The 16,538-nt window shown below is 34.7% G+C and overlaps 3 protein-coding genes across 3 annotated transcripts; 2 read left to right on the top strand and 1 right to left on the bottom strand.

Annotated features, from left to right (window-relative positions):
* Positions 1-259: 259 nt before the first annotated feature.
* On the top strand, positions 260-6,095 carry LOC103862905 (beta-glucosidase 30). Its single transcript, XM_009140620.2, has 12 exons — positions 260-457; positions 936-1,005; positions 1,122-1,177; positions 1,622-1,697; positions 1,807-1,884; positions 1,995-2,082; positions 2,184-2,558; positions 2,650-2,867; positions 2,988-3,022; positions 3,144-3,246; positions 3,432-3,540; positions 3,632-6,095. Exons 1-12 carry the CDS (start codon positions 323-325, stop codon positions 4,023-4,025), a joined length of 1,737 nt encoding a protein of 578 aa, XP_009138868.1. The 5' UTR covers positions 260-322; the 3' UTR covers positions 4,026-6,095.
* A 1,810-nt stretch (positions 6,096-7,905) lies between these two features.
* On the top strand, positions 7,906-9,209 carry LOC103862904. Its single transcript, XM_009140619.3, has 5 exons — positions 7,906-8,140; positions 8,373-8,489; positions 8,596-8,630; positions 8,711-8,811; positions 8,916-9,209. Exons 1-5 carry the CDS (start codon positions 7,968-7,970, stop codon positions 9,000-9,002), a joined length of 513 nt encoding a protein of 170 aa, XP_009138867.1. The 5' UTR covers positions 7,906-7,967; the 3' UTR covers positions 9,003-9,209.
* A 2,503-nt stretch (positions 9,210-11,712) lies between these two features.
* On the bottom strand, positions 11,713-15,690 carry LOC103862902 (dynamin-related protein 1E). The gene is made up of 15 exons (XM_009140617.3): positions 15,399-15,690; positions 15,244-15,307; positions 15,052-15,159; positions 14,868-14,969; positions 14,723-14,773; positions 14,573-14,634; positions 14,394-14,484; positions 14,233-14,297; positions 13,888-14,082; positions 13,682-13,801; positions 13,524-13,594; positions 13,234-13,459; positions 13,112-13,162; positions 12,127-12,525; positions 11,713-12,036 (listed from the first exon to the last, which is right to left on the bottom strand). Exons 1-15 carry the CDS (start codon positions 15,543-15,545, stop codon positions 11,908-11,910), a joined length of 1,881 nt encoding a protein of 626 aa, XP_009138865.1. The 5' UTR covers positions 15,546-15,690; the 3' UTR covers positions 11,713-11,907.
* Positions 15,691-16,538: the final 848 nt, after the last annotated feature.

Raw genomic sequence — 16,538 nt, 5'->3', positions numbered from 1 at the left:
GGACAAAAAGTTCCTGACGTTTAGTTGGTACTACCAATGATAGTAAAAACTAACAACCCAAAATGGATTTGGTTACCTATCATAATAGTCTTAAACTGGAAAGAAATATCCGAAGATATATATTAGAAAAATACTATTAAGTTATCTCTCCATCTAAATATGATATTTATGTCCAAATATTTCCACGTAGATGACGTCTATTACCGGACGAGGAAAAACCTCTATATAAGAAAGAGTAATTCTCTCTTCAATATATCACTTTGAAATCTTAAAAAAAAAACACCAAACAAAAAAATAGAGATATAGAGATATAGAGAGAAAAATGGCTAGGGGATCTCGTTTTTTCATCATCCTTTCGATAATCTCATTGTTTGCAAACACAATCGATTCTAGAACATTAGATCGACATAGTTTCCCTGATGGATTCGTTTTTGGAACGGCTGCGTCTGCGTATCAGGTGACTTTGATGATTTTGATCTTTCAATGGCGGAATAGTTATGTGATTACCAATCATATTATCATATAAAATCTAATCATTATGTTATCAATACATTAATGATCGAATTATTCTGATATTTTGTATGTTCGTAGCTAACTTTTGTCGCTATAATGATTTCATATTTCGTTCTACATTTGTTTTTGCGGTATTATCGATCATAATCTGTATGTTATAGTAACGTAATGTGAAGAAAGATTGATGATATGTAAAAAAAAAAAAAGATTGATGATATGTGTAGGCTTACCTATTAAGTGGGGCACTCTAAAAGTTTTTGATGCTCATAAAATTAAAACCCTACGTATATAATCGCTCATCTTCTTGCTCTTAATTATGTAGTTAGATTTCTTTTGGTTATAACAAATTACTAGGTTATATATGTCATCCTAAAATAGCTTTTCGATGAAAATAATATTTATTTTTGTTTATATTCATGCAGTACGAAGGAGCAACAGATGAAGGTGGCAAGTCTCCAGCTATATGGGACCACTTCAGCCGCACTTACCCAGGTTTGTCCAAAAACAATAGCTTACGGACCGAACTTGATTAACACACACTCATATACAAACAAGACCATATCTCTAATTAATTATTTGTTACTTAAAACTAAAATCTTTTGCTGCAGAACGGACGAAGATGCATAATGCAGATGTAGCGATTGATTTTTATCACCGTTATAAGGTACTATCTCTAATCAATCTCCTCTTTTTCTTTAGACTATAATAGTCAATCTTGTCATCTAAAACTAAAACTAAATCAAACTATCAAATCATGTGAATCAAATCAAATATTTTACATCTTTAACTAAAGATAAGATCGATATATTGTATATTGTGATAAGGCATATCTAGTTGTTTAGATAGATCTAGCTTCTTGTATTTAGGATTCACATCTCCTAAACTTGTATACAAGGACATGCTTGGTTGATTGAATAATAATAGCTTAGATTTTTAACTTAATGTTTTTCTAAAGTTGGTAATCAGTAGCCAAAATGAAATTAAAGTTCAAGATAAGTCAATTTACTTTCTCAAAAGTTCGTACGTTGTACCTAGACCCGTATATAGTTATCGTTTTTGCTTTGGTTAAAAATATTGTTTTTTATATGACATAAACAAACAAAAACAGGATGACATAAAATTGATGAAGGAGCTAAACATGGACGCTTTCAGATTTTCAATCTCGTGGGCCAGACTAATTCCAAGTAAGCTTTTTAAGTTTGATGATTATATTTTCTTCTTACAGAAAATAATTATAAATTTTGGTCAGTTATACGAGTTAATTTATGTGGTAAAATTTTCAATTATCTACAGGTGGAAAGCTAAAGGATGGAGTAAACAAAGAAGGTATACAATTCTACAAGGATCTTATCGACGAACTTCTTGCTAATGGTAAGATCACTAATTTACTAATTATTAGTTAATTGAAATCCTCTAATTAAATTAAAACTGTGCGTATAGCTTAAAGTAATAAAATTAATTGTATGTTAATGAACATGCAGACATACAACCATCAATGACACTATATCATTGGGACCATCCACAATCTTTGGAGGACGAATATGGTGGCTTTTTGAGCACTAAAATTGTGTAAGCCTAATTAGAATATATCTAATATTTTAAAACATATATTTATTTATATTTGCAAATAGGATTAATCTTGTTATTTTTATGACTTCTTATCAAAACAGAGAAGACTTTCGAGATTTTGCAAGAATTTGTTTCGAAGAGTTTGGAGATAAAGTTAAGATGTGGACAACGATCAATGAACCGTACATCATGACTATTGCGGGTTACGACCAAGGTAACAAGGCGGCTGGTCGATGCTCATCATGGGTAAACGAAAAGTGTCATGCGGGCGATTCGAGTACCGAGCCTTACATTGTTTCACATAACGTTCTTCTTGCTCATGCCGCTGCGGTAGACGAGTTCAGAAAGTCTAAACAAATATCGCATGATAGCCAAATTGGGATAGTTTTATCACCAAGATGGTTCGAGCCTTTTCATTCCGACTCTACTGATGATAAAGAAGCAGCTGAAAGAGCTCTTGCTTATGAAATTGAATGGTAAGTTAATAATCTAAACAAAACAATCTTGAATAAGTCTGCTTATACTCATCATCTCATTAATTTTTATTTGGGTTCTATGTGTAACTAGGCATCTTGATCCAGTGATTCACGGAGACTATCCAGAGATTGTGAAAAAATACGCGGGAGATAAGTTACCTTCATTTACTGAGGAAGAATCAAACATGTTAAAAAATTCATCAGATTTTGTCGGAATAAACTACTATACAGCACGCTTCGCTACTCATATTCCTGAGATCGACCCAGCAAAGCCTCGGTTCAAGACTGATCATCACGTCGAATGGAAACGTACGTAGGCATGATGCTAATTAATTACTTATAAAATATTGATCCATGCCAATTTAATATATATTATACATGTAGATAAGATTGTAAACTAAACAATGTTTATGAATTTATTTGAAACAGTGACTAACCACAGTGGCCACATTATCGGACCCGGGGTACGTGCCACGCTTACTTCTTTTACATGACTATTATTTTATTTCATTTTTGACTATTATTTTCTAAAGTGCAACATAAAATATCATCCTATAATTTTAATATTTGTATTATTTTCTACAGGATGAGAGGGGTTTAATATTGTCTCATCCAGAAGGCTTGAGAAAAGTTCTAAACTATATCAAAGATAGATACAATAACATTCCAGTCTACATCAAAGAAAATGGTTAGAGAACTTTTTTTATTCTCTCAACTAGAGATTCCCAAAGTTATAAGTTATATCTGTTAACTAGAAAATTCTGGATTGTATAAACAATAAATAAATTGTTTGTAGTATTGTGTCTGAGTTTTTTAATTTTTCCCAATTTTTAGATGTAACTTCTTATAACCTATGTTGATTATGAACTGCAGGAATCAACGATAATGACGATGGTACAAAACCAAGAGAAGAGATTCTTAAGGACACCTTTAGGATTGAGTACCATGACACGCATATCCAACAACTTCACAAAGCTATAGTGTTAGTTCTCGATCTTTCTCACAATCTATATATACGTTTCCATTAAAATCGTTAATTCTTTTATTGATTAAAACTTATAATATGGTTATAGTGAAGATGGTTGTGACGTAAGAGGATATTATGCATGGTCAATGATGGACAACTTTGAATGGGAACATGGGTACACTGCTAGATTTGGTCTTTACTATGTTGACTTTGTCAACGGTCTAAAACGTTACCCAAAAGACTCGGTGAAGTGGTTTAAGCGGTTCCTCAAGAGATCGATCGGTCAGGCTAAAGAAGAGGAAGTGAAGGAGATGTTACGTGTGGATTGGAATAAGACTCTGCATGAGCAAGTGAGTTTTGGTGAATCGTCAAGATTTTTTGTATCTTTCATGGCGACGAACCAATCGAAGAGAGAGGAGGAGAATCGTTGCTCGTCTGATTTATTTTATGGCCGTTTTGATGTTTTGAAGAAGATAGAGGATTCATCATCATTTTATTGATTTTAAAATCTTTATGGTTAAATATGTATATTTGCTTAGAAGTTAGAACTTCAGGTTATGTATGAAAATTTTATCCGACTGTAATAATATTTTAATATTATCTTGAGGAAATATATGACTATAATTTTTATCTGGAAAATATGAGGCTGCTTGCAGCTTTGGAACTTTATTGTGTGATAGTTATTCCATTTACTTTTTTTTTATAAGAATGTTAATGTCATTACTTGAATGATGAGATGGCGACAAGATTACCTTGATCCTAGTCTGCCAAAGGCAAAGAGTGTTAAAAAGGTAAAAAGGACTCAAAACACAATTACAGATCTAAAGCTAAAATTTAAAGAAATTGAGCTTGATCTAAACAATAAGGTGCAGAGGGACAGGACTTGATCTCCAGACGACTGTGAGGTCTTCTATTTACTTCTCTGACGTTATTTTATACTATGTTCTAAATTTTCTTCTCTATGAATCATGAATTTAACAAAACCCAAACTGCATGTAATTGTGAATGTTAGATAAAAATGACTGCTTATTTATACAACTAATCGAACAAATTACACTTCTGCTTCTCATCTAATAAAAAGACACAAGTTATGATCTCCGAATCCTAATAATCAACACCATAAAGTCATTACGTTTGACTTTTTGTTTTTTATTTCTTATTGCTAACAAGTTGTCTATCATCGCACCATGATTTCTTTTTTATTTATCACAACTTCAACTTGATTCTATACAAAAACGCTGGATCCTTTCTGACAAGTGTCTAGTTGTGGCTTTCTTAATCGCCAGATCAAATTGAAAGACGACACAAGCAGTCAGAGATAAAGACTTGAACACGGTGTACCTTTCCTCTTTTCCACTTTTGTCAACAAAACTTGTCACTTTTACTCAAACACTGAACCAAAGTAAAAAATGACAACAAGCAATCCAAGGTAAAACTACAATAATTACAGCAGAAAAGAACAAAGTACTATGTGGATTTTTTTTGGACTAAATATGGATTTTGTTTTCCTCCACCAAACTCACTGTCACTCCAGTTTTGGAGGCAAGCAAAATGGTCCTGGACCGTGACCAAGTGGGTCTATCTCTCTCTACTACTTGGCAAAACCTCTTTTTTTTCTTAACAACTGGCAAAAACCTATTGTCTCACGTTTTAAACAAAATGCATTCATGCAGATGCACTATAGACGTGTAAATACAGGAAAAAAATGCATTTTGCTTCACAGTTTGTATTTATGTTGAAATACGAAATCTTTTTTTTTTGTTGCTAAACAAAATACATAATATACTGTTTAAGACCGATTTTTAAGAATATGAATCTGGTTTGATTCCGTTAAAACGATTTTAAATTCCAAAACTGTGTTTGTAGTTTTTTGATTAGTTTTTGGTTTTTGTTTTTCCAAAATCCAATTTTCATCCAATCAAGATTTTCAAAGAATGGATTCCCTAAAATGTAGGGAAACTAGTTTTTTCAAATAACTGTTTTCTTAACATAAAAACCAAAAACAAGTTTTCATCAGTTTTCACTACTCATTTTCGTTGGTTTTTCAATTTTCTTTTTTTTTCTATATTTATCCATTAATATAGGGAAAATAAATAAAAGTACTAATTATTGTAAAAATAAGGATTGGTAATCTTTGTGTTTATTATGAGACAGTGCGTCTACTATTATATTCGTAGGCTGTCAAGATAAAGCAAATTTTAAATTTGATTATTTGAAATAAATAAGAGATACGTTTTTGGTCAACAGAGTATATACATAAGCATCAATTTTATATCAATGCTAATTAAAATGTATAGAATTATTACAGTGTGTGAATGATATTTTATCTAATAGTACATCATTTTTTTTTACAATCTTGATAGCTAACTCATACAATTGTAAACTTATGAATAAATAAATTTAATAATTCAAAGTTAACCATTAAAATAATATGTAAATATTACTGTTGATAAATTTTTGTATTATTTAGGAAAATTAGGTTTCACCAGTTTACTATTTCATGTCTATAAACTATAAGACTTTATTACCAATATAATACTTTTATATAAGAACATTTTAAAAAAAAACTTGTTAATAAATAAAATTAATTATTTAAAAATTACTTTTGTAAAATTAAGTCAAGTTCTTAAAAATAATAGACACAATTTAAAATTAAATAAATTACTAATCAAAAATTTAGAGAAAACAAAAAAATACAGAAAATTGTTTTTAAAAAAAAACTCAAAACTCAAAAATCAAAAACCAGAATCTAAACTCACCATTCAAGTTTTTTAAAAAACTAAAAGCTACTGCAAAACCAAAAACTAAAAACTAAAATCCAAAAACTAGAAACTAAAAGCTAGAAACCAAAAACCAAAATCTAAAATCTAAGTAAACAATCATCAAACCTGACACCGGAACTAGATTCCAATTCACATCTCCTTAACTTCCAATTTTAGTGAATGTACCAGAATCACTGCAGTTAATCAGCATAAACCGATGTAAACCGTTCATCCATGGTAACTAAATTAACCAATGTGATTTAAAACTCGATTTTTACAAATACGAAACTGATTTGACTTAGTTAAATGGTTTTAAATTCCAAAACTGATCAACCCGATCTAGAAAACTCTCGGTTTGACTGAAACCGGACTCCTTAAATGTAGAGAATATTACACTATAGGTCAGTTTCTATGTTTATAATAACATAATAAGACAGTTTCTACTACTCAGACACTTTTCTCTCTCCTTTTCTCTTCTTTAACACTGTATTCACTTTTTTCTCAGTGTATTAAAAACCATTATTACCCTTGTTCTATTATTTCTAATTGAAATCTAACTAACTACTGTAACATTAAATCATGTGACCACAAATCATTTTTTTTTCTTTTTTTTTCTTTATATCTCTTAAAAGTTAAAATACAATCATTTCTTTTATTTTATTTTCCGTCATCTTTCTCCTCCTAAATTCTTCTTTTTTTCCTGTAAAAAAAATCATTTTAGAAGAAGATGATGACGATGAGATCGGTTTTTGTAGTCCTTAATCAGCCTCCAGTACAACCAGTTGAAGACGAAAATGAAGAAGGAGATGAGGACAGAGACAACAACGGCGAAAGTGACGAAGATGGCGATTAGGACATATATGACGACAACTAAAATGAAGATAATGAGGATAAAATATGATTTTGAGATAATCAGTTTGTTTGGAAGCCTAAGCTTCAACTTTGGAATCCTCATCTCATCTGTCACAGTGGATTTAATTGTCATTCCGGTGATGGGTAACTTGGATTAACTCGGTTTGTGCTTGTGGCTGCTTCCTAATGATATTAACGAGCCGGCTAAGACCAATTTTGAGTTCATGCTTACATATGTACATGTGTACACGTTTTGATGTACATAATGAAACATACAACTGCCTACTAGTGAGGTGTACATGTGCACACATGTACATATGGACAACTTATATGGATTCTTTTCCGCCATCGAAGGTATATCAATTTCTTTTACGACCGCACCCTTATGTTTGTTGGTTCAATTCAGAGAATAAATAGAGACAAAGTTACCTTTTGTTTGTGGTTCAGATTAAAAACAATTAAATAAAAAAATGCATTTTCACTTTTCAAATAAATGACACACTAAACCCAGAAACCAGAAAAAGGAAGAGAGAGGTAACGAAAGGTTTGGTTTTCATTCCGAGGGTATTGGTGTCTTTGACCACTAACAAACTACCCTAGTAGAACAAACTGCCTTAAAGTGTTAATAAAACTTGTAAACTGCCTTAGGGTGTAAATGACTCTTAAATGTACCAGAATTACTGCAGTAAATCAGCGTAAACCGATATAGACCAGTGGTTTACCCATGATAATCAAACCAACCAATGATGGTAGATGTTGTAAACCAATAAACCGGGTTCGTTAAAGTCTAGTCGTTTCGAATGATAAATCGTTTGGAGACGGGGGGAGATGGCGGTGAGACAGAAAGCTATGGCGACGTTGCCGAAGCTGATCCGAGCCATGAGAAATGAATCTCCGAAGCATCACAACCTCGTCTTGCCATCTCTAAGAAGAGCTTTCTCTCTCTACGATCAGATCAACCTCATCGACAACGTCCCCGAGGATCAACTTCGGTTTCAGGAGTAATCAGACCAAACCCACCTCTCATTCTCTCTGATTCGTTCTCCTGATTTGAAAATTTGTTGTGTTTCATCACAAAGTTGGAACCTTTTGTTGGGCTCTTGATTTGAAATTTCGTTGTGTTTCGTCGTAAAGTTGGAACCTTTGGAACATTTTGTTGGGTTTGTCAATTGAAGTTTGGATTTTGGATATGTAGTGGTTAGATTAGTGGTGGGTTTGTCTTTGGTTATGCAGATTTGATGAGACGAGTTTCACGGTGAATGGGGTTAAGTACGATGGGAGCTTGCTCTCTGTTGGGAACTTGCTGATGTCATGGAGCCCTCGTAGCTTCTCTGAGATCACAACGGATAGGTGCCGTCTCTCTCTTGTGCTTGAATCTTGAGTGAAAGCTTAAGAGTTGCTTAAGAGATATAAGTTTTGGTAAAAATGTTTGACATGTTTATACTAATGGATGCAGCTTGTCAATCTTCCAGACTGTTCGACCAATTCCAGGTACAATCTTAACATTTTGAACATATTGAAGTGTTTCATCAGTGATGTTCTGACTCTCTTGTCTCTGTAACACTTTCTAGAGCTCTTAATCATCGGCTGTGGAAGATACAATCATCCAGTGAATCCACAAGTTAGACAGTTTGTAAAGTCAATTGGCATGAAGCTAGAAACTCTTGACTCTGTATGTCTATCCCTCTCAAGATTCCCTTATCATCATGCTTTGGTTATGTTGGGTTTGGAGTTATTTGTATGTGGTTATTGATTGAACTCTCTGTTTTATTCTAGAGAAATGCTGCATCGACTTACAACATACTGAATGAGGAAGGCAGGATCGTGGCGGCTGCATTGCTGCCTTATGGAGTTACATCCTAACTCCTAACCTCAGAGATTATCTTTTCTGATGAAACACCAGCATGGTTTGTAAATGAAATGTTTCACATTCAGTTGTTTTCCGAAACTTTTGTAAACGAATCAACTTTTCAGTAGTTATGTTTTAGAGGGTAAGTAACAGTACTATTGCAACATTGAAACTTTTATTGTCTCTTACAGCTTCAATAAAACTGAGCTTTATCTGGAAAACAGACAGTAGTTTCCTGATCTCATTGAATACTCCTTTACGAGTTTCGGAGAAAGAGATTCTTCCCTCTCTAGTAGTTTTGTAGGTGAGTCAAACATGGAAAAAGTGGTTTAGACCTCATAACTAAATGTGTATGTAGCTTGAAAGCACATGTATATTGTTCTTACAATCACTTAGAACCAGAACAAGATCACTCCTGATCAATGAATGGATTCTGTGAGCAATAGTCAACATTTTTTGCTTTTTTTTTTTTTTTGATGTTTAGATTCTTTTGTATCACACCATCTCTCAGCAGAATCAACATAGTATAAAGAGTGTTTTGTTAAAGTTAAATCAGAAAAGATTTTTGAAGTATTTTTAGCTCCCATGTTTCAAGATCAGTATACTGAGTTAGAGGGTCTAGATTCACTCTGCCTGTTCCATCAAACAGTGCAGGATCTTGAGGAATAATCCCAAGCACACCAACCTGGTATGATTGCCATTTCCAAATCCAGAACGCTTTGATGACTTGTTTGAACATTGACACGCATGTAGTTAATTATCTCACCTCTCCTCCTGTGTGGCTTTGCCGAGACTGGCTCGATAATAGTAAACCATTTTGGCGTCTTTTTGGTATAAACCTTTGTTATAAAGTTTACTTTTTCACTACACGTGTTGGAGTCGAGGCAAAATAGTATCAAAGAGAAAAAGAACTTAATCTGAGGTCTAATAATAGTTTTCTTTCGTCAGAGTTCTTTGTTGGCGGAAACAAACAGTAAGAGTAGAGGATTCACCGGTGGTAAAGGTGGAACCTCAGCTCTACACAATGGACACGTCGAAGACATTTCACCAAGCCATGGATCGATACAATCCGCGTGGAAACAGTGGCGACAAATCGTCAACCTCCTCATCTTATCTCCTTCCTCTGCCTCTTGCAAACACACGGCGCAATACAACGGAGACGAATGTTCTTTCACCGCCTTTATCCACTGGCTGCTGCGGAACGTGAACGTGCGGTAGCGACGCCATGGACGGGTGACGATGAAAATGGCTAGTTTTGAGAAGAGACGAAGAGATAAGACGACCAAAATGGAAACGGTGATGCACTCGCAGAATCTAAACACAGTTTGAGCATGCATTATTACAAAAAAAAAAACAGTGTTTACTTAGTATCTTGTAACGATTAAAGTGTATATATAAGTTAATGCATGTATGCAGTAGTAATCTTGAATGAAATGGACGGTTGTGATATTATAAGTTTTTGACGGTAGCAACAACGACAAGTTTGTGAAAATGTTGGCCTCTAAGCACGTAATTGCCTAATAATTTCATTTTAAACAATAGGTTTTTTTTTCAAGTGGATGCGTGACCATTCATTTTGGTGAGTATCAATTGACTTTCTACTTAGGTCGATTTGTGGATTAGGGAATATTGATTAATACGTCATGCCTAATATAATATGTTCCTGACTAAAAGGTGATTATTACGACGAAAATGCGGCGACATTACAACAAGACCTAGTTACGTATACGACAATGCAAGTAGACTTGGAAAGTCGCTTTTGTTTTGTTTTTTTATCGGCGACACCTAGTCTTTGATGCTGACAAAGACACCAAAACAGTGATAATAAGTAATACACACCACACGGTCCACACCAAACAGAGAATCAGGAACAAACTGTGATGGTAATGATCATGGAGGAGAACCACATCCTGCTGACCTTTCGAAGTTTCCCTTTAGATTCGTGGTAGCTAACAATATGATGGGTAGATTCTATAAACAATTTAAAAAGTCTCTTCATAACCAAGAAACAACTTGGTAAATGAGAAATGGGACGGCGCGCAAGTCTCCTTTCTAAAGAGAAACTACCTGGAGTTTTTCAGTGCATTCAAAAGTTCATAATAAGCCTGGCCATTTTACCGGACCCGAAGACCCGAACTGGAACCGACTCAAAAATACAGGTTCGGATCCGGGTCCATGCTAACTTACATGTTGGATCTTTATTTTAGACCTGCGGGTCTCGGTTCAAGTCTTGGTTCTACCCGAAACCCGATCGGGTACGCGAAACTTATTGTATATATTACATATATTTGGGTAATTGGGTATATTTGTGATTTCAGATATTTTTTTTGGTCCGGTTTTCAGGTATAATTTCAGATTTCGGGTAAAATTTTAGATTTTCAAAAAATATAATTCGGATATTCGGATAAAATTTTGGGTATCTTTTAGATTTTCGGATCTGATTTAGGGCAAAATTTTAGATATTTTCATGGTTCTTCGGGTATTTATGAAGTTTTCAAGTAGTTTTTAAATTTTCGGACCTGAACCAATTCAAACCTGAAATATATTCAAAAATTACAAGTATTTTATGGATATTAAAATTATAGATCCAAACCGATCAGGAACTGATCCAAAAAAATTATAGATACCTATATAGGTCCAAATTTTCAAGAACCAAAGGATCCGGATCCGACAAGACCGGATGGCCAGGCCTAGTTCATAAAATGTCAACGATGCGCAGTCTAGTATCCCGAAGTGGAAAGCCACGGCGTTTTCAAATAGGAATGAATTTTTTTTTATTACAAACATCGTCCCAACATGGTCTAATTGATGAATAATACATAGCCAACGAACATATTAAAGGTCCAACCAACACACGAAGTCATAGGTTTCTAATCACAAAAACCACCACCAGAGACACTCACACACACTGGGATTTATTCATCGAACCCAAGCAACTGCATCTATCTCATCTCTCGCTTTCTTATATAACTCAAGCCTCTGCGCACACTCTAGTCTCCTACCCATCAATGCCGGATCTTCATCTAGTAACTCTCCCAACTGTTTCCCCTGTGACCATATATATATAAGTTCTGACACGTATAGAAGAATCCAAAAGAGTTAGAGACATTTAATTTTTTTAGTATATAGTATTTTTACCTCTCTCTTGCTGATCTGACTGTAGAAGTAATTAAGCAACGCGAGCTTGGCTTGTCTAACCTGGCAGTAAACACAAGCCTTTGGAATGGTGTTGCGAAGTGTGTCCGAAACCATGCTGACATAAGCGGATACATTCGATGCTATCCTTCTGAAATGTCCCTCTCCGTACTGGTCTTGTGTTGCGGGAGAAGGAGAAGCAGCGGTTTGGTTCTTGCTGTTGGTGATCGCTGGTCTTTCCATCTCTTGAGGAAGTTTCCGGAAGAACTCGGCTGTTAGATACGCAGACTCCATCTCAACAAGTCGAATAACTGACTTCTTGCTTTCTTCCCTGAACTTCTCCAAGGAGGAGTTGGCTGCTGCAGCTAGCTCCACTTGCAGTGAAGGGAAACGCTTTAGCTCCTGCAAAGAGATTCATTCAGTCAAACCCTTCCTTGTTCACTACTCCCTCCGTTTATGCATATTTTAGAAGATAAATGTTTCAAAAAGATACATTTTTCTCTGTATTTTCAATGCATTTTTATAGGCTAACAATGATTAATTGTAAAATTCAAAAACGTTAATTGTATTTTTGATTTTTTATTGGTTTAAAATCATAAGAAATAAATAATCATAAAAAAATTATCCACTTACAACTAAGGTTTAATATATTTTATTAATATGTGCGAAAATTCTAAAGCATGTACTCCCTCTGATTTTAAATGTTAAGTAGTTTTAGTTAAAAGTATAAATGTTAAGAAATTTGTTAGTTTTTATAAAATATCATTTACTGTATAAATTCAACCAATTATAAAAAAATATATATTATTTTATTGATTACACAATATTCAATAAATACAAAAAGTGTATTGAAATATGAAAACAATTTATATTTTGGAACAAAATTTTTAATCTAAAACTACTTATAATCTAAAACAAAAGGAGTATTATTTTTGAAACAGATGGAGTATACATGTAACGAACTAATCAATAGGATTATTAGTGTCACCTGAGTTTCTGCAATTGACTTCCTCACAAGCTCTTTCAAGACAAAGTGTACCTAAAGCATCAAACTTGTTATGGTCCTGTATATACAAGAAACTGTAAGTGAAAGGTGTCTGAAGAACTTACAGCATCAACAGAAGCTTCAGCTGGACCTCTAAAGTAACCAAGCGCCCCTTCAATAAGACGGCGATAGCCCTGTTCTGGCGCAATCAAGTGAGGCTGATAACCATCTGCTTCAGAGACGATTCTCTTCACACTTTGTAGAGAAAGATGGCGATCGAAAGGAAGCTTTTTAAGTGCAGCTGGTAGTTGGTTATCAAAGACTCCATAGATACGGTCGCCTCCAGGACGCCTACAAGTGTAACATTAAAGTTAAATAAAATGATCAAATAAGGAGATAAGTAATGATGCTTTACCCTCCATCAAGATGTTCCTTGAATACTTTATCGAATGCACGGCACATCTCCAGTATAGTGTAGAGTTGAGCCTGAGAGTGAGAATGAGACCAAAAGATTTAAGCACACAGTAAAGAAGAAGAGGAATGGTTTCATGTAGTGAAAGTGAAAGTACTCACCCCAGCATCAACAGCAACAGGCCTACCCATTTTGTCTAACTCTCTTTCAAGTTCGTCAATGCTTTTGTTTATTAAGGATAAGATACTTGGTATACGTGACCTGATAACAGACTCCAAGTGCTGCAGAATTAAAAAAAAAAACAATGAACATATAGAAATTTAGAAATAAAGTTATAACAATACGAGAAAAGTCTTTGGTTGAACACCTTAGAGAGCAGCTTTGCTAGATATTCAGAACCCATTTTGCTGGCTAAGTGACCATAGTCAGGACTGGTGTCAAAATAATCACGCTCTTTTCTTCTTGCAAGCATCATGTCAGCGTTCCTATTAATATCTGCTTGTGAACGGTTCACTATCCCAACCCAAGGGTGTTGCAGCCTGTATGATCTTCCCTCAAGTACCTTATTAAAGGCAAGCAAAAAAAAAACATTGTTCAACTCTTTGACAACATGAAAAAAGTTAAATTCTACACTTTAATAACAACAACAAAAAAATTAAAAAAATTTCTAACACTTATGTGAAACAAAAAATAAAGATGAAGAGGTGCTTACATCTAATGCATTAGTTCCTTTGTCCATAAGGTCTAACTTGGTAAGAACACCAAATGTTCTCTCTCCTGGAAAAAATCAAAAGCTTTAATCCATCATCACAAGACAATAGTTGCTCCCAAATATTATTTTATTTTATTTGCAACAGAAACAACCAAACCAACCTGTTGGATCAACTTCTTTTGCAAGTTTGATAGCATCAGAAGTAGCTATGTCCTGGTTAGCAGGAGATATAGCTAATATAATACAATTTGGCTGCAAAAAAAACAACAACACAATTTTATTTTTAAAAATACACACGCTCAACATCTGTATACAAATGAAATAAGTGGCAATTTCTCACCTTATCAACGTATGTCCGAACCATAGATTCAATATCCTCCACAATGGTTTCTGGTTGTCCCTCTGGAAAATAAAAGACAGATTAAATAACCTTCATAAAATCAATTAAAGAATAAAGAAATGGAAACACAAATAAGAGGTAAAGAAATACCAACAGCCACTTTAGTTAAACCGGGTAGATCAACGAGTGTCAGATTCACAACTGCAAGGCAAAGGAGTCAAGCATTGATGTCAGTTCCATAAACAAATAGTCTATTACATGAAGTAAAAAACACCAGATTGTGACTGAAGCAGACCATTAGGAGAGAAGATACTGAGATGAATAGGAACTGGAGAAATCTGTTTGCTCTTCCCTGTGATTCTATCAGTCTCATCTTGAATCTCCTTCCGAACCAAAGCTGCCAACCATCAACCAGTTTCAATCTAAGACACACACATACATAACTTATCTAGACATAGAGATGGTTAAAAGGCACACACCGAAGTCTGTGAACTGCCTCTTGGGAAGATGGAGGAACTCTGCATAATCCTCTGTTCCTTCCTCCGACTTATGCAGCTGCAACACCAAAGGACGCCTCGTAACGATACCTGCACAAAAAAAACAGAGCTCTTTGTTTTATTACAACAAAACACACTAAGAGAAAAGTGCAAAAGGTTTTGAATTTAACAAACCGGATCCTCGAGGAAGAAAGTCTCTCCCAACTATGCTCTCAAGAACCGAAGATTTTCCAGAACTCTGCACAAAGTTGAAAGAGTCAAAACAGAGGAAAAACAGAGTAAAAACAGAGGAAGAAGGAGTCAAAGCTAGTTGGAATGGAGAAATTCACCTGACCACCGACGACGGCGACGGTGGGAAGAGCTTCCCAGAGAGAATTGAATGCGTTGTCACCTGTTCCACCACCGTAGTCACCGAGCACGGTGCATGCTCTCTGTATCCTGTTAACCAATCCAATTAGGCTCTCCATAGTCGTCATCCTCCTTCTCCTTTCGTTTCAAATTTAAAGTTTCCGAAGAGGAAAATTCAGTTCAGAAATAGAAGAAAGAAGCTTGAAAATTCAACAACGGACCAAGACTTCAAGAGCTTAGAGACGACGAAGAAGAATGTTAGGGGTAAAATGGGAAAAAGAAGAGAATATAAATGTCTCTCTTATGTGTTCTGGAAGGTTGGTCTTCGTGTGGTTTGGTCGGTTACAACCGAACCGGTTCTAAGACTATAGGTAATTAATTTATTAATAATATTAGTAAAATTTCCTTTTAAAAATTCGTGACTGTGTGTTTATGCAATTACTTTTTAAAAAATTAGAATCTTAAGCTAATATTTCACTTACATACGCCGTTAATGAGCAAAGGTTTGTCTATGAGCTTCTCTGGTTCGGTACGGTCTGGTTCTTACTTTACCAAACGGTCCAATCTAAGAACAACGAAGATAAGATAGTGTGCATAATCTTTTACTCTTTTTTGCCTTTATTTTATTTGACACGCGTTTGAATTTTCGAATTTTGAAGTTTCACGTGGACCCTACGCAATACAGTTTCAGTGGCCTCACTACAGAAATGAACATGGAAGACTATGGAAAAAGGCTATAAAGCGCAATATTGAAGTAAGGTCCAGGATAAGGTTTAGAAGGCCCAGTGAGCAAGGAAGACTTTGTGAAAAGGCTTTAAAGCCCAATATTAAAGTTAGGCCCAGCATGAACGGTTTGGGGGGGGGGGGGACGCGTGGCAAGTAGTTGAAGAAACGGACGAACATTCGTGTGGTATGTGGAAAACGACGATGGCTCGTTTATTCACCTAATACTTGTCGGCTTTTACCAGCCACGTTCACATGCTTCCCTTTTAGTCTTTTATTTATTTATTATATTTATGCATGTTCATTGGATATAGCTCGTTCAACTGTTGTTTTTGAAGTCAGTGGCTGAGGTAATCACTGCGCTTTCCATTCAAATCCAATGAATGGGATTGGTTCGG

The sequence above is a fragment of the Brassica rapa genome, chromosome A04, assembly GCF_000309985.2.
Source record: "Brassica rapa cultivar Chiifu-401-42 chromosome A04, CAAS_Brap_v3.01, whole genome shotgun sequence".
Taxonomy (NCBI): Eukaryota; Viridiplantae; Streptophyta; class Magnoliopsida; order Brassicales; family Brassicaceae; genus Brassica; species Brassica rapa.
Note: the sequence above shows the minus strand (reverse complement) of the source record. Positions and strands in the feature narration are given on the sequence as shown.